Source organism: Fistularia commersonii, chromosome 36 (genome assembly GCF_037954325.1).
Source record: "Fistularia commersonii isolate RoL2024-O1a breed Wild chromosome 36, RoL_Fcom_v1.0, whole genome shotgun sequence".
Classification (NCBI taxonomy): Eukaryota; Metazoa; Chordata; class Actinopteri; order Syngnathiformes; family Fistulariidae; genus Fistularia; species Fistularia commersonii.
The window spans coordinates 745,781-763,419 of NC_141319.1; the positions used below are offsets into that span (position 1 = coordinate 745,781).

Genomic DNA, 17,639 nt, shown 5'->3' on the forward strand with positions numbered 1-17,639 from the left:
CGATGGCTGTTGCCACCGCACACCATATGGCAAATATGAACTGAGAGCAGGCTACGCAATTGTGGAAAGAAGACAAGGAGAATGGCAGGTGGTTAAAGCACAAATGCTGGAAGAGGATGAGAAACACTCAGCCCAGAGAGCCGAACTAAAGGCCATGGTGGAAGCACTCATAGAGCTCAAAGGCCAAAGAGGAGAAATCTGCACAGATTCCCAATACATATATGGATTATGCCATACGGAATTGTCAAGAATGTCCAGAACTGGCTGGACTACATCGACAGGCACACCATGTAGACACAAAGATTTAGTAACTCAGTTGGCTCAAGCAATTATGGAACCAGAAGAGCTGTCAATCAGAAAAGTTGCAGCCCATACCGGAGGGTTAGATGAATACTCGCAAGGAAATGAACAAGCGGACAGACACGCAAAGCTAGTTGCAGGATTTGTGACGGAAGATGAACTACCGCTAATGCTGAATGAGGTAGCGGAAGGAGCCCCCCAATCAGAGATAGAACAAAGCTTTTGGATAAGCATGGACCTTGACCGACTAAAGCAGCTACAAGAACTAGGTACTCCATGGGAAAAGTCGGTTTGGGCAGAACATGGAGCAAGGGAAAATGACGAAGGATTCTGGAAGACACCCATGGAAGAAATGGTGCTCCCTTTGGAAGCTGCACACTGGGTAATTCAAGGTGCTCACGGGCCAACTCATGTGAGCAAAAAAGAAACAATAAGAAGGCTCAGGGGTTGGTGGTTGCCATATTTGAAACAAAAGGTACAAGAAACATTGGATGGTTGCATAGTATGTGGCCAATACAACCCTAAACCAGGACTGAAGACAAAGAAAGGTCTGTTTCCACTACCAAATGCTCCAGGACACACAATAGTGATTGACTACACTGATATGGGAAGAGACAAAAGAGCGTGTGGTTATCAATATATGCTGGTAATAGTGGACACTTTCTCCGGGTGGATAGAAGCATTCCCCACCAAAAAGGAAGATTCCGGCTGTGTGATTAAAGCTTTGATTCAACATTATGTGCCGTATCACAGGTTTCTTAGAGAAATTCGGTCTGACAATGGCACACATTTCAAGAATGAACATTTGAGACAGGTAGAATCGTATTTTGGTATTAAACACAAGTATGGCTCAATGTACCACCCCCAAAGTCAGGGACTGGTAGAGAGAGCCTACAGGGTTCTAAAAATGAAATTGGCAAAGATAATAGCAGGCTCCAAAGACAAAATGGCATGGCTCGAAGCGCTGCCCATTGCGCTGCATGATATGAGAAATACACCCCAAAATGAAAGGCAAGGTTATATGCCACATCAATTGCATACTGGGAGAGGATATGAACATCCAGCAGGAGAGGTTCCAACAGTCGCAGGGCCTCTTCCAGTGTTATCTGAAGCATACTGGACTGCACTAATAGATTCTGTAGCCTTTCTCTCTTCCCGCAGGCCTGAACCAGAGAAAGAGAAACCAAACCAAGACGACGAGACCCTTGACTGGGTATACGTGAAGAGATTCAAGAACAGCTGGTGGACGCCCAGGTGGTTTGGACCCCTCAGAGTGCGGCGTCAAACATCGCACAGCCTGCAAGTAGAGGGCCATAAGATGTGGTTCCACCTCAACCACTGCGCCAAGGCAGTCCCCCCTCCTCGAGACATTGCGATACCGGGAGACGACTGGATCTCCAGTGAGAGCGAAGACGAAGAAGAAGAGCCAAAAGGGGCGGTCGGGGACCCATCTCCGGCTGTCTGAAGAAATACACTGTTAGAGAAGTCGGTGAGATAGGTGTACCTCTGCACTCACCGCTAACATAATCCTGATGCATCACACGAAGAGGATTTCCACCAGAGGATCGAACATATAGAAAGATCATCAAGAACAAAGAGAACAGTTGTTCAACTGAGAGTGCACGGTGCAAGACCGACGCTTTGGAGCATCTGTGGGGAGTGCCTCATAAAAGCATAACTTTTATTAACATTTATGTAAAATCTAGTGTAACTCCTACCACGTTTTACTAACATTTTCCGTTATAAGCTTAACGAAAGAAAGAAAGATGGAAAGAAGATTTATGCCCTGGCACCCCTTCAGACAGCTAGGTATATATGGATTCCAAGGAAAGCTATGTTTCCTTGTAGTTACAACCATATTAGTAGTAGTCCCCACACTGTGGCGAGAAACTACAGCAAACCACCATGAATGTGTCAGACCAACCTTACGACATCCAGACTTCCGTTCCGACCCTCTTAACAGAAAAAGTACTGGTGAGACCCCAACGAAAAATTTAACAAGTAGAGGAGTTTCCGTGTGGAAAATTGACGACACAAACACGAGGATTGGCGGTATGTGTAGCAAATCTGACTTCCTTTGCAATTAGCATCCCATTGGTTACACTAAAATGATCTAATGGCAATAAAGGGTCGGCCTATGCTGGATACCAATGGTATGCCACAGCAGCTCGAGGAATAAAATGGGGAGACACCTGTGCATTTTCAGGTAAAAAATGGAAACCATATTGCACCTATTTTTGGGCCCGGCAATACTGTAAAAAGATGACCCTTACCGCCTCCCGGACTCATTTAAAAATATATGTAAACAATACGGATGGTGTGTGGGGGACAAGTAAGCGTGGCCAAATTTCCGATAATCGTACTAATTTTTATATGTGGCCCTGGGCCCACGGCAATGACCCACATGGAGAGGTAACAATTTGCATTATGCACTCTGCACCTGCAACTTATGCCTACGGTATGCAAACGTCTGACAACGCCATCGCTCTGGGAATACAAGCATCTGATAATATCATTCAAGGGCTAGTCTCTGCACAACTCTCAACGCCACAAATGATTATCAAATTTGAAACGGGAATGATAGATGAGAACTAATGGTTAGCCAATGCTATACAAGGAGCTAGAGCAATTACAAACCAAGCATGCATCTATTGTAGTAGTTACAAGCCCCAAGTGTTGACAGTCCCCTCCCTGTTTTCGAATAAAACGTATCAACAATGTGTGTTAGATTTGCAAACGGAGAGAGGACTCCCGAGCTCTTGCTCAGGAGTACTACCAGATGCAGAAAAGATTTTCCCCATCTCTGACCTCTCTCCGCCCCCACAGTTGATCATGACCCAAATGAATCATACATGCATCCAACGAACAATTGGCAACACAAACGTGGGAAATCTTATTGCTGCCCGATGTACGTCAATTATTAACGTAAATCAGATTAGCACTTATATATCTTTCCCAGTGGCCAGGAGCGATCTATGGTGGTACTGTGGGAAGACAGCATTATACCCAATCTTACCACACAATTGGAAAGGTACATGCATTATAGCTTTGACTGAAACCCAGTCTGTGATCCCTATAACAGCAAATCAGATAGAGGCTTTACTCAAAAAAGACGATATTGATACGAATTCGCTATTGAGAACCAAAAGGTCGGAAACTTACATTCCTGTAGCCCCTGACACCACCTATATAGATTCTATTGGCGTACCCCAGGGGGTTCCAAATGAATATAAATTAGTAGACCAAATAGCATCAGGCTGGGAATCGTTCATCTGCCCGTGGGCAACTATGAACAAGAATGTAGACCGGATAAATTTCATTCACTTCAATATGCAACGACAAGTAAATCTATCACACAATGCAATAGCAGGGCTAGCCTCCCAACTCCATGCAACTTCCCTTATGGTGTATCAAATTCGAATCGCCGAGGATATGATGTGGGCTGAAAAGGGAGGAGTGTGCTCTTTATTTGGGGATAAATGCTGTACGTTTATACCAAACAACACTGCGCCTGATGGATCGGTGTCTCGAGCCCTGACAGGACTGAGAGCGCTGTCCATAAAGTTAAAAGAATCCTCGGGAGTGGATAACCCATTGGAAAGATGGTTGGAAAACACCTTTGGCAAATGGAAAAGCCTCTTCGTAGGCATTGGTACCTCATTATTAACGGTTATAGCAATATTTGTACTCTGTGGATGCTGTTGCATCCCCTGTCTTAGATCACTCTCGATTAGGGTCATAGAAAAAGCAAGAGACAAACCCCCACCTTACGACCATGCTGTCAGGCAAGCCCTCCTTACAGTAGAAGATCCTTTTAATGATGAAGACGCATCGCCGGAAGAAATAACTAACGGAATGGAACTGACATTTCGTGTGTAAAACTTCTTGTGTAAAACTCGTGTGTAAACTCGTGTGTAAAACTTCTCTTGGTGTGACAAAGTCACACCAAGAGAGGGACTGTTAAAATCCCAAACCATGATCAAATTGTATTATGCTTTTGACATTGTATATGTCTTATCTCACATAATGGCTGCCCAGGCCAGGGAGCCGAGTGGAGAATTTCCCTGCACCATTGATCAAACAAAAATGTGTAACAAGGCCAGCAGGTTTTTCGCTTCACTCAAGTTCACATTTTATATGATATGTAGTTCTTCTTATCACCTACTAAGTTCGTGTTTTTGTTTAACATGAAGTCTTTTATTCTGCACACTACGTTTATATTTTGTGTGACGTGAGGATTCTCACGTCAAGAGAGGGACTTGCAAAATTCCTTACCTTACATTAGAATTCCTGTGTTATCAAGTGTACTTGCAAAAACTGTTAAAATCCACGCGAGATACACGCGCGGGAATGCATCACGTGATGGCAAAGGTGCACCCAACTTTGATTTTTTCCACTAACACCCCCAATGCACTAGCGATGCCGAATCCCAAAAGGCCTGGAGGCCCAGTTCATGACATGGCCTGGTACATAGTTGACCTCTACCAAAGGGTGTGAAAAACAACTCCATATTAGGAAGAAATCTTGACCCTCCAGATAGTGGTATAAATTACGGCCACTCCTTGAGTTGGGGCCGAAACCTCCTCATCTGCACATCCGACTGGACGCGCCTCAGCGGACGTCTAGAGGGGGTGAACGATCCCCTCGGGGTGACATTCATTTCGGTCCGGAAATTCTCGTAAGTGTATTTCTTGACCTCTAATAAACAACACATTGCTTAAACAGTTCCTGATAGCGCTGATGTTTTTCTTGGATCACATCTGAACACACCGGGAAAACAAAGTCCGGTCCCGTAGTGGAGGCCGCAAAAACGGACAATTCTGCACAACAAATGTCTAAATCACTGTAATGGAGCTGAAGTTTCAAAAGATATAGCCATATGGTCAAAAACTGCTTATCTCACCAAGTTGAAACATTTTTGGTACACAATGTAAATAACTAATGAATCCTTTTAGCTGGTGTCTGGTGCTGAAATATGTTGTATAGGACATGATTCTGCACAATATACGTCAAAAAAACTGTAATCCAGCCACAAAATCAGAAGATGTAGCCATGTGGTAAAAAAGTTCTTATCTCGTCGAGTTGAAACATTTTTTGTACACAGTGAAAATAACGAATGACTTCTTTTTAACTGGTGTCTTGGGCTGAAATATGTTGTAAAGGACATGATTCTGCACATTATCTGTCAAATCCACTGTAATCCTGCAACAAATTCAAAATATATAGCCATGTGGTCAAAAAGTGCTTATCTCATCGAGTTGAAACATTTTTGGTACACAGTGTAAATAACTAATGATTCCTTTTTAGCTGGTGTCTGGTGCTGAAATATGTTGTATAGGACATGATTCTGCACAATATACGTCAAAAACACTGTAATCCAGCCACAAAATCAAAAGATATAGCCATGTGGTCAAAAGGTTCTTATCTCGTCGAGCTGAAACATTTTTGGTACACAGTGAAAATAACTAATAAATTCTTTTTAACTGGTGTCTTGGGCTGAAATATGTTGAAAAGGACCAGATTCTGCACAATATATGTCAAAATAACTTTAATCCAGCAACATTTTCAAAAGATATAGCCATATGGTCAAAAAGTCCTTTTCTCAATGAGTTGAAGCGTTTTTGATACAGAGTGTAAATAACTACAGATTCCGTTCTAGCAGCTTACTGTTGCAGAAATATGTTGAAAAGGAACAAATGTTGCACAATGTATGTATAAATCACTTTAATCCAGCAACATATTAAAAAGATATAGCCATATGGTCAAAAAGTGCTTATCTTTCTGAGTTGAAGCGTTTTTTATACACGGTGCAAATAACTACAGATTCCTTATTAGCAGCTTGCTGATGCTGAAATATGTTGAAAAGGACGAAATTCTGCACAATATATGTCAAAATCATTGTGACGAATGCTGAAATTTCCAAAAAATGTAGCCATATGGTCAAAAGTGATTATCTCAATGAGTTGAAGCGTTTTTGATACAGAGTGTAAATAGCTAAAGATTCCTTTGTAAGCATGTTACTGGTTCTGAAATATGTTTCAAAGGACCAAATTCTGCATGGTGTATGTCAGTCATTGCGATCCTGCAACATATTCAAAGATAAAGCCATATGGTCAAAAAGTACTTATCTCAATTTGTTGAAGCATTTTTGACACAGAGTGTAAATTAGTACAGGTTCCTTTCTACCAGCTATCTGTTGCTGAAATATGTTTAACAGGACCATATTTTGCACAATATATGTCAAAGTCATTGTGATCCTGCAACATATTGAAAAGATATCGCCATATGGTCAAAAAGTGCTTATCACACTGAGTTGAAGCGTTTTTGATACAGAGTGTAAATAACTAAAGATTCTTTTGAAGTATGTTACTATTGCTGAAATATGTTTAAAAGGACCAAATTCTGCACGGTGTATGTCAAAGTCATTGCGATCCTGCAACATTTTCAAAAGATATAGCCATATGGTAAAAAAGTGCTTATCTCAATTAGTTGAAGCATTTTTGACACCGAGTGTAATTAACTACAGATTCCTTTCTAGAGGCTAACTGTTGCTGAAATATGTTTAACAGGACCAGATTCTGCACAATATATGTCAAAGACATTGTGATCCTGCAAAATATCGAAAAGATATCGCCATATGGTCAAAGGGTGCTTATCTCACTGAGTTGAAGCGTTTTTGATACAGAGAGTAAATAACTAAAGATTCCTTTTTAAGCATGTTACTGGTGCTGAAATACGTTTCAAAGGATCAAATTCTGCACAGTATATGTCAAAGTCATTGTGGTCCTGCAACATATTCAAAAGATAAAGCCATATGGTCAAAAAGTGCTTATCTCACTGAGTTGAAGCGTTTTTGTTACAAAGTGTAGATAATTCATGAAAGTCTTCAAGCAGGTTACTGGTGCTGAAATATGTTGAAAAGGATCAGATTCTGCACAGTATATGTCAAAATCACTTTAATCCAGCAACATATTGAAAAGATATAGCCATATGGTCAAAAAGTGCTTATCTCACTGAGTTGAAGCGTTTTTGATACGGAGTGTATATAACTAAATATTCCTTTCTAGCAGCTTACTGGTGCTGAAATTTGTTGAAAAGGACCAGATTCTGCACAATGTATGTCAAAGTCATTGTGATCCTGCAACATTTTCAAAAGATATAGCCATATGGTCAAAAAGTGCTTAGCTCACTGAGTTGAAGCTTTTTGATACAGAGTGTAAATAACTAAAGATTCCTCTGAAGCATGTTACTATTGCTGAAATATGTTTAAAAGGACAAAATTCTGCACGGTGTATTTGAAAGTCATTGCGATCCTTCAACATTTTCAAAAAATATAGCCATATGGTCAAAAAGTGCTTATCTCAATGAGTTGAAGCGTTTTTGGTACACTGTGTAAATAAGTCATGAAAGTCTTCAAGCAGGTTACTCGTGCTGAAATATGTTGAAAAGGACCAGATTCTCCACAATATACATCAAAATCACTTTAATCCAGCAACTAATTGAAAAGATATAGCCATATGGTCAAGAAGTGCTTATCTCACTGAGTTGAAATATTTTTGCTACAAAGTGTTTATAATAAAAGAATCCTTTCTAGCTGTTTTATGGGGCTGAAATATGTCGTTAAGGACATGATTCTGCACAATATACATCAAAATCACTGTAATCCTGATGAAGTTGCAAAAGATATAGCCAGGTGGTCAAAAAGTGCTTCTTTCACCTTGTTGAAACATTTTTGGTACACAGTGTAAATAATTGATCAATCCTTTTTAACTGGTGTTTGGAGCTGCAATATGTTGTAAAGGACTTGATTTAGCACAACATATGTCAAAATCACTGTAATCCAGCCACAAGTTCAAAAGATATAGCCATATGGTCAAAAAGTTCTTATCTCACCGAGTTGAAACATTTTTGGTACACAGTGTAAATAACTAATCAATCCTTTTTAGCTGGTGTCTGGTGCTGAAATATGTTGTATAGGACTTGAGTCTGCACAACATATGTCTAAATCACTGTATTCCAGCCACAAATTGAAAAGATATAGCCATATAGTCAAATAATGCTTAACTCACTGAGTTGAACAATTTTGGTGCAAAGTGTAAATAATTAATGAATCCTTTCTACCTGTTGTTTGGAGCTGAAACATATTGTATAGGATTTGATTTTGCACAACTATGTCAACATCACTGTAATCCAGCCACATATTATAAAAATATAGCCATATGGTCAAAAAGTGCTTATCTCACCGAGTTGAAACATTTTTGGTACACAGTGTAAATAACTAATGAATCCTCTCTACCTGTGGTTTGAAGTTGAACCATATTGTATAGGACTTGATTCTGCACAACATATGATCACTGTAATCAAGCTAAAGTTTCAAAAGATATAGCCATATGGTCAAAAAGTTCTTATCTCACTGAGTTGAAATGTTTTTGCTACAAAGTGTAAATGATAAAAGAACATTTCTAGCTGTTGTCTGGTACTGAAATATGTTGTATAGGACATCATTCTGTACAACATATGTCAAAATTACTGTAATCCAGCCACAAATCGAAAAGATATAGCCATATGGTCAAATAATGCTTTACTCACTGATTTGAAACAATTTTGGTGCACAGTGTAAATAACTAATGAATCCTTTTCAGCTGGTGACAGTTGCTGCAATATGTTGTATAGGACTTGATTCTGCACAATACACGTCAAAATCACTATAATCCAACTGAAGTTTCAAAAGATAGAGCCAGGTGGTCAAAAAGTGCTCATCTCACCGAGTTGAAACATTTTTGGTACACAGTGTAAATAACTACTGAATTCTTTCTCGCTGTTTTCTGGTGCTTAAATATGTTGTAAAGGACTTGATTCTACACAGTATACGTCAAAATCACTGAATTCCGCCACAAGTTCAAAAGATGTAGCAAGGTGGTCAAAAAGTGCTTCTTTCACCTAGTTTAAACATTTTTGGTACACAGTGTAAATAACTAATGAATTCTTCCTAGCTTTTGTCTGGTGCTTAAATATGTTGTAAAGGACTTGATTCTGCACAACATATTTCAAAATCACTGTAATCCAGCCATAAGTTATAAAGATATAGCCATATGGCCAAACATGCTTATCTCACCGAGTTGAAATATTTTTGGTACACAGTGTAAATAACTAATGAATCCTTTCTAGCTGTTGTTTGGAGCTGAAATATATTGTATAGGAATTGATTTTGCACAATATATGTCAAAATCACTGTTATCCGGCCACAAGTTCAAAAGATATAGCCATGTGGTCAAAAAGTGCTTATCTCACCTGGTTGAAACATTTTCGGTACACAGAGTAAATAACTAATGAATCCTTTTTAGCTGATGTCTTCTTCTTCTTCTTCTTTCGGCTTTTCCCGTCAGGGGTCGCCACAGAGAGTCAACTTTCTCCATCTAACCCTATTCTCTGTATCCTCCTCTCTTACACCAACTACCCTCATATCCTCTCTCACTACGTCCATAAATCTTCTCTTTGGTCTTCCTTGAGACCTCTCGCTTGGTAGCGCCAATTCCAGCATCCGTCTACCAATATATTCTCTATCCCTCCTCTGTACATGACCGAACCATCTCAGTCTGGCTTCTCTGGCCTTCTCTCCAAAATATCTAACATGTGCTGTTCCTCTGATAGACTTATTCCTGATCCTATCCATCCTGGTCACTCCCAAAGAGAACCTCAACATCTTCATCTCTGCGACCTCTAGTTCTGCCTGCTGTCTTTTGGTCATTGTGACAGTTTCTAGTCCATACATCATCGCTGGTCTCACCACTGTCTTGTACACCTTTCCTTTTACTCTGGCTGAAAGTCTTCTATCACATAGTACCCCTGACACTTTTCTCCACCCATTCCAACCTGCTTGGACCCGCCTCTTCACCTCTTTTCCACACTCTCCGTTGCTCTGGACTGTTGACCTGTTGACCCTGTCATATGCTTTTTCTAGGTCTACAAAAACACAATGCAGCTCTCTCTGGCCTTCTCTGTACTTTTCTATTAGCATTCTCAACGCAAATACTGCATCTGTAGTACTCTTCCTAGGCATGAAGCCATACTGCTGTTCACAAATGCTAACTTCTGCTCTCAGTCTAGTTTCCACTACTCTTTCCCATAACTTCATTGTATGGCTCATCAACTTTATCCCTCCAAAGTTGCCACAATTCTACACATCCCCTTTATTCTTCAAAATAGGCACCATCACACTTTGTCTCCATTCTTCAGGCATCTTCTCACTCTCTAAGATCCTGTTGAATAATCTAGTCAGAAAATCTACCGTTTCCACACCTCCACAGGTATATCATCAGGACTAACTGCTTTTCCACTCTTTATCCTCTTCAATGCCTTCCTCACTTCACTTTTACTAATTTTTGCAACTTTGTAGTCTACAATAGTCACCTCTTCTACCCTTACGTCTCTTTCATTTTCCACGTTCATCAGCTCTTCAAAGCACTCTTTCCATGTGTTTATATTCAATGTGAATATAAAAAACACTCAAAAGATATTTAAAAAAGTTTCGCCGAACAGCGCCTTTAAATCAATTGCTCCAATTCGGATTAAATCATTTGATTTGACCTATGTGGCATAGTCTCGCGATGACAACGCTGGAAGGCGCCCTCTTCCAACTCTCGCGATAGATATAACCATGCCCGGACCACATTAATTCAACTCTCGCGATGTTCTGGCCTCTTCCTTGGCCGTTGCTAACCGAGGTTAATCGTGATATTTTCTTCTGTGTGTGCTTTTCGGTGCTAAAATGTGTTTAAGTTTTATTTAATCGCCACATTTTCACGTCCTACATCACCGAAAGGCTGTGATGTTTTAGATTGTGTAGTTTATTGGTACGGATGGGTATCTTTTCTGGCCGTAAATTGTAAAGTAGTCACCTTCGCTGAGCGATTGTAGCATTGAGAGTTCCGCAGGCCGTACATGTGTGTAGAACTCTTGTAAGGTGGCAGCAGTAGCAGCACCGATTTATCGAATTATTATCTTATATATTTCATTTTATCCGAAGTATGGCTGTCTTAGAGGTTGCGAATAATCATTTAGGTTCACTGGTAAACTCAGCCATGGCTGACCAGAACCAGCTAAAGTATCTTAGCTACCATACGGTTAGCTCCATCGAGCAAATGTTCACATTTTATAGATACAGACTTGTTAACTTGTTTTAATATGCAGTTTTAGCGTTTGAGGGCGACCCGATATTCAGACCCACTCAAATCTATGGTGTTTTTTTGTTTGTTTTTTTTAACAGAAACAAAGGCCATGTTCAGTACTAGCGCCAAGATAGTGAAGCCGAACGGAGAAAAGCCTGATGAGTTTGAGTCAGGGATCTCCCAGGTAAGACTTTCATGTTTAAATGTTGCATTATTGTTGTTGTGTGTTGCGTAAAAGACAGTCGGAGATATCAGAGTAGCATTTCGTTATTTTACTGAAGAGCAGGGCACAGGTGATGATAGCAATTCGTACCAATAAACATGAGCCGGCCCACCGAGTGTCTGCGCAAGTGCAGATTGCAAGTAAACATTTATGGTTAATTTTTCAATATAACTGTGTCCACAGTCAATATTCTACAATTACATTACAGCTTTTGTGTAGTTTCCACAATGTGTGGACGCAAATGTTTTGATTCTTTTAATTTGTATTGTAATTGCACGGGTGTTTCTATTTGCCAATTTGGTATTCCAGTAGTTGTCTTAACATGTGATCATGGTATTCCTGCAGGCTCTGCTCGAGCTGGAGATGAATTCTGACTTGAAGGCTCAGCTGAGAGAGTTGAACATCACAGCGGCAAAGGTGAGATTCATCCTGTATTTCTTATTGTTGTCCCGGTCTGACTCGGACATCCAGGGAGCATGTCTCCATGGCTCTGTCCTGGTGGCGTATGGGAGCATAGCCTCGAGCTGAGACGTACAGTCCCGTTCCACAACGTCGGAGATCAAGCTCTGTTCCCCGGCTGCTGCCGGTGAGAATGAGCGTCCTGCATATTCCTCCATCTTCCCAGAGTCCTTCTGGGGCTGTTACTGGGGAGCTAAACCATGCAGTGCACAGATTCAGACCAATGAGCTTCAGGATCAAATTCAGTGTTCCTCCCCTTGAATTAATAGTCCCACTCTTTGTTCTTGACTCATCCAGGAGATCGAGGTTGGTGGCAGCAGGAAAGCCATCATCATCTTCGTTCCCGTTCCTCAGCTGAAGTCTTTTCAGAAGATTCAGGTGCGACTGGTGAGGGAGCTGGAAAAGAAGTTCAGTGGCAAGCATGTGGTCTTCATTGCACAGGTGAGAGAATGACTTGACAAATGGTGTCTTTTCAGACTAACAAGAGGCACCGCTGTCCTGATTATTACCTTTTTTCAAATTTTTCTATTAATGTTTTTTCTTTAATTTGTTTTATTTAACCTTCAAAGCTCTGCCTTCATAATTAATTTTGTGCTATATCCAGTACATCATGTCTAGCTGTCAGGGAATCTGATGAACTTTGAATTGCATGCAAAACAAACAGACCATAGAATAAGTTAATGGCATTCTCCCTGGGTGTAAACACCCTCAGTTGATGATGTTAACCTGGTTGGTTTCATAGTCTACAATGACAAATGTCTTAATTTACAAAGTATCCAACTCAATCCCGGGGTTGAAATTAACAAGTGGTCAGGGGTGAAGGCTAAGATTTCATTTTCACGCAGACATTAAGAAGAATGTTAATGTTTAACCGTTTTGGAGACAAACCCTGCTGTAAGGTGATTGCCATGGTCTGATATGGACATCATGATTTTAATTTTCCATAATTAAGATGAAATGTAACTGGTCCCCTGAAATCAAACTTGTCAGTGAAATGGGGGATATTTGACAATTAAAAGAATCTAACCTTTAAGTATATCTTAAGACCCACTATTGAGCTTTGAAATCAACAGACCTTTATCCTTATGTACATCTAGAGGGTCTCAATGCAGATAATTATTTAAAAATCAAAATGAACCCGACATGGACATCCAGGGAGCGTGTCTCCCTGGCTCTGTCCTGGTGGCGTATGGGAGCATAGCCTCGAGCTGAGACGTACAGTCCCGTTCCACAATGTCTGAGATCAAGCTCTGTCCCCCGGCTGCTGCCTGCGAGGACAAGCGTCCTGCATATTCCTACATCTTCCCAGAGTCCCTCTGGGGCTGTGACTGGGTAGATAAACCATGCAGTGCACAGATTAAACACCAGGCTCGCTCTGTAAAAATTAACATACCCTCCACTCAATCCCAACAGATTGAAATTTCAAAATAGTACGGAATATATCCTTGCGGTTTATTGGTTGACAAAAAGGGGTTTAGCATCCCCTTTTGAACTGCAGAGTTTAATCTTGAGTTTTTCTCCCCGGACCTTCAGAGGAGAATTCTGCCCAAACCCACCAGGAAAAGCCGCACAAAGAATAAGCAGAAGCGTCCCAGGAGGTGAGTGGACTGTTTACTGTTACCGGCTGCTACAAAACAAACATGGTGCTCTCTTGCATCTCTTATCTTATCTGAAAGATCTGTGCTTTTTAATCCGAGTCGAGAGAACCTTCCCCGGCGGGATTAGTTCGAATCGACAACATTTTGATAATGCATAATGCTAGACCTTCCTGGGTTTGAGTTCTGATTGGGTAAGGGGTGGAATTGAGGACTGTGCTAGTCCTGGTATTCCTAAAATAACAAAATGTAGTCGGACCTGAATTTCATTGTAGTGTTGATCATGGGGTTGGTTTTCTTTGGAAAACAGTGGTCATTCCAAGAGACACTGTTGCTTCAAATTGTGAACTGAGAATCCATCAGGTTTATGGACAGTTATGTCTATAGCTGGTTTATCCAGCTTTGAAATATGCATCTGACACCCACTTACTCCTTGATGCAGGGCTTGTAGAAGGTTTGCGATCTCAAACAATCATGCTTTTATTAATTTTCCATAAATAAGAAATCCAACCTGTCTGAGGTTAGATTGTCACATACCCCCCATTTTATAACAAATATCATCAAGACACATTAAGCTTTGAAATCCACTGACCTTCAACCTTATGAACATCTAGAGCGGGGGTGTCTGCAGACTCTCTTCCACTTCTTCTGCATCCACCAGGAAGGGGTCGAGAATAGCTTAATTTGATTTTCAATTACAGAAAAATCTTAAATATTTCACATATATATATAACATATTTCTCCTTTTTAGCAGAAAGGTCTGCCTTTGAAAAAGCAGACTTGATTGCAGACAGCGTAGGGAATTGTGCAGCATTAAAGTTTTGCGCACATGAAAGCCTTCTGTGTAAAGCTCCGCCTGTTTGAGACACAACTACATACAGGTGTGACCAGCGAATAAAACTGCTGCAGCACAGAGCCGCGGCTGAGTCAGCGCACATCAGAGTGGTAGAGTTCATCCCCATATTCAGCATCCACATCAGATAAGAAAGCTTGAAATTCCCTGTGGTACAGTCCTCTGTTGTAATAACTGTCAACATAATTCGAACTAGTGTTCATCAAATCGCCCAGCTGGACAGTCTTGGCACACAGTGCTTCTTGGTGGATTATACAGTGCATCCTAACGGCTTCACCTCTGCTCTCTTACCTTGGCGCACACCATGGATGCCATTCCTTTGGGCTCACCCGTCATGGCCGGAGCTCCATGTGTTGTTACTCCACAGAGCTTGTTCCATTTAAGCCCCATCTTTTCAACTTCCTCTGACACAGCTTCAAAAATATTTCCCCCTGTCGTTGTGCCTTTTAGGTTCATTATATCAAGCAGCTCCTCCGTACAGCAAAAACTATCATTGACTCCCTGCAAAAAAATTAACAGCTGTGCAGTGTCTGTGGCGTCTGTGTTCTCATCACATGCTATCGAGTAAAAATCAAAAGCACAAGCTTTGTCTCTCAGCTGAAGTTGCAGGTTAGCTGACAAGTCCTCGATTCTCCGCACCACTGTATTTCTGGATAAGCTCACGTTGTTGAAATCCTGCACTTTTTCCAGGCACATTACTTCTGTGACTTAGACGGGGATTTCATAAAGCAGTGCCTCGTCAGAGAACAGTTTGCCATGCTGGACAATAAGTTTAACGACTTCATAACTTACTGCTGTGGCATTTTCCTGTATTTTGTCAACGTGAAAAAAAAAGCTGTTGTTGAGCTTGCAGGCTAGCTGCCATTTGCTTGAATTTCTGTGCTCGTTCGGCACCCGTGTACGATGCGTAGCTCTGATGCTTGGTCTTATAGTGCCGACGGACATAATACTCCATCACAGCAACATCTTCATTGCAAATCAAACAGACACACTTTCCGTTGATTTCTTTAAGGAAATAGTCATTTTCCCAGCGTGTTTGAAATCTTCTGCACTCGCTTGCTATCTTTCGTTTCCTCGATGCTGCCATTTCTGGTGACTCGTGGTAAATTTTTTTCTTTGCTTAATTTTGTTTAATGGAGAAGCACCTTTTCTGTTACTGGCACCATCTAGTGTTGAAACTGAGTAGTGCAATAGAGTTGAGCTCAAGTGCCATGTGGGGGCCATATTCAACTATATTTTCAGAATTTGTTACGGGCCAATAAAAAGCCCGCGGGCCATAGTTTGGACACCCTTGATCTAGAGGGTCTCAATCCAGATAATTATTTAAAAATCATATAAACCCGACGTGGACATCCAGGGAGCGTGTCTCCCAGGCTCTGTCCTGGTGGCGTATGGGAGCGTAGTCTCGAGCTGAGACATACAGTCCCGTTCCACAATGTCGAAAATCAAGCTCAGTCCCCCGAATGCTGCCGGCGAGGACGAGCGTCCTGCATATTCCTATATCTTCCCAGAGTCCCTCTGGGGCTGTGACTGGGGAGCTAAACCGTGCAGTGCACAGATTAATACAACTGCTTTTATTTTGCCTATTTCTCTTGTTTTTTTCATATTGGAAGCTGTGCAAACATTTTACTTGTTCTGTGAAATTATAGTGGAGGAAACAGCAATTTTTCATGATAAATTCTGTTGAACTCACAAGGTGGTGATCAGGTTTATATTTAGTGTGGCGGTGACTAGCTGTCATGTGGAAATAAAGAAAGGGGCAAAGATCATCATTATTTGCCCAGAATAATCATTATTTGCCCAGAATAATCAATGTTTCAACCTCCTAAAAGAGGTGGTCCTGGGCTCTGGTTCCGGTCTCCTGGAAAAACCAGGCGATTCAGAAGTTCCCACATATCCCTGTAATCTTTTAATGAAGCCAATTTCATCAGATCAGCCTCTAATGAAACCTTTTGTATAACAGCCAAGCAACTGATTTAAGTACCACCAACCTTAAACAGAGGTTAGTTGTCTTCTCCGGCACGGAGGCAAAGATATCGAGTTCAATAGTATGTCGAAGGTGTTTAGGAATGTTTGCCGTCTGTCAAACTGTAGTTTTAACAGTCTTATATACTGGCGTGTTTGATTCAAGTATGAACCGTCTCCTCTCCTCAGCCGTACTCTGACTGCGGTCCACGATGCCATCTTGGAGGATCTGGTGTTTCCCAGTGAGATCGTGGGTAAGAGGATCCGGGTCAAACTGGACAGTAGTCGACTCATCAAGGTCCATCTGGATAAGGCGCAGCAGAACAATGTTGAACACAAAGTAAGTGTGTGCGTGCGAGTGTGCATCCAGGGAGCGTGTCTCCCTGGCTCTGTCCTGGCGGCGTATGGGAGCGTAGCCTTGAGCTGACACGTACAGTCCCATTCCACAATGGAGATCGAGCTCTGTCCCCCGGCTGCTGCTGGCGAGGACTAGCGTCCTGCATATTCCTACATCTTCCCAGAGTCTCTCTGGGACTGTGACTGGGGAGCTAAACCATGCAGTGCACAGATATCTGACAGGGATCCTTACCTGTCCAAACAGCCAATTTTACAAAGCCCAATTTTTACTTCTGTAATTGAGTCAGCTTATTCAATATGTTTGGTTACATCCTAAAGATAATTTGTGTTTTGAATTACTGTGTAGATTGCCTTGGCGTTTTGTTGGTAAACTAAGTTATCAAATGTAATGTCAAATTTGTGTTTTTGCAGGTGGAAACTTTCTCTGGCGTCTACAAGAAGCTCACAGGCAAAGACGTTGTGTTTGAATTCCCAGAATTCCAGTTGTAACTTACAAAATAAAGTTGTTTACTGTCATTATTATTGCTCTGTGGCTTGTTTCTGACCAACAAGACCATTTTTTTGACATGATTTGGTTTGTGTCTTAGCCAGGTGGTCAAAATCTATTCTAGTGTCTATAATTTAGCTTTTACTTACTGCGCTCCTTCCTGTTGATTTTCACATACCATACTATATACATATTTGACTTGAAGAAAACCAGGAGCCTCAGTGCAGATGTT

At 41.2% G+C, this 17,639-nt stretch overlaps 1 protein-coding gene and 4 non-coding genes across 5 annotated transcripts; all 5 read left to right on the top strand.

Annotated features, from left to right (window-relative positions):
- Positions 1-10,955: 10,955 nt before the first annotated feature.
- On the top strand, positions 10,956-17,436 carry LOC147213233 (small ribosomal subunit protein eS7). The gene is made up of 7 exons (XM_086143407.1): positions 10,956-11,024; positions 11,567-11,652; positions 12,037-12,108; positions 12,448-12,591; positions 13,684-13,748; positions 16,753-16,903; positions 17,332-17,436. Exons 2-7 carry the CDS (start codon positions 11,578-11,580, stop codon positions 17,407-17,409), a joined length of 585 nt encoding a protein of 194 aa, XP_085999533.1. The 5' UTR covers positions 10,956-11,024; positions 11,567-11,577; the 3' UTR covers positions 17,410-17,436.
- Positions 12,146-12,365, top strand: LOC147213234 (small nucleolar RNA SNORA73 family). The gene has a single exon (XR_015104539.1). It is a non-coding gene; the product is annotated as a small nucleolar RNA SNORA73 family (small nucleolar RNA).
- On the top strand, positions 13,289-13,508 carry LOC147213235 (small nucleolar RNA SNORA73 family). The gene has a single exon (XR_015104537.1). It is a non-coding gene; the product is annotated as a small nucleolar RNA SNORA73 family (small nucleolar RNA).
- Positions 15,939-16,158, top strand: LOC147213236 (small nucleolar RNA SNORA73 family). The gene has a single exon (XR_015104538.1). It is a non-coding gene; the product is annotated as a small nucleolar RNA SNORA73 family (small nucleolar RNA).
- On the top strand, positions 16,919-17,133 carry LOC147213237 (small nucleolar RNA SNORA73 family). Its single transcript, XR_015104540.1, has one exon. It is a non-coding gene; the product is annotated as a small nucleolar RNA SNORA73 family (small nucleolar RNA).
- Positions 17,437-17,639: the final 203 nt, after the last annotated feature.

Bases quoted from the DNA above. Each gene is read 5' to 3' on its own strand.
- LOC147213233 (XM_086143407.1), top strand. From the start codon at position 11,578: ATGTTCAGTACTAGCGCCAAGATAGTGAAGCCGAACGGAGAAAAGCCT. The intron at 13,749-16,752 runs GTGAGTGGACTG...TCCTCTCCTCAG, and splicing joins AAGCAGAAGCGTCCCAGGAG to CCGTACTCTGACTGCGGTCC. The intron at 16,904-17,331 runs GTAAGTGTGTGC...GTGTTTTTGCAG, and splicing joins AGAACAATGTTGAACACAAA to GTGGAAACTTTCTCTGGCGT.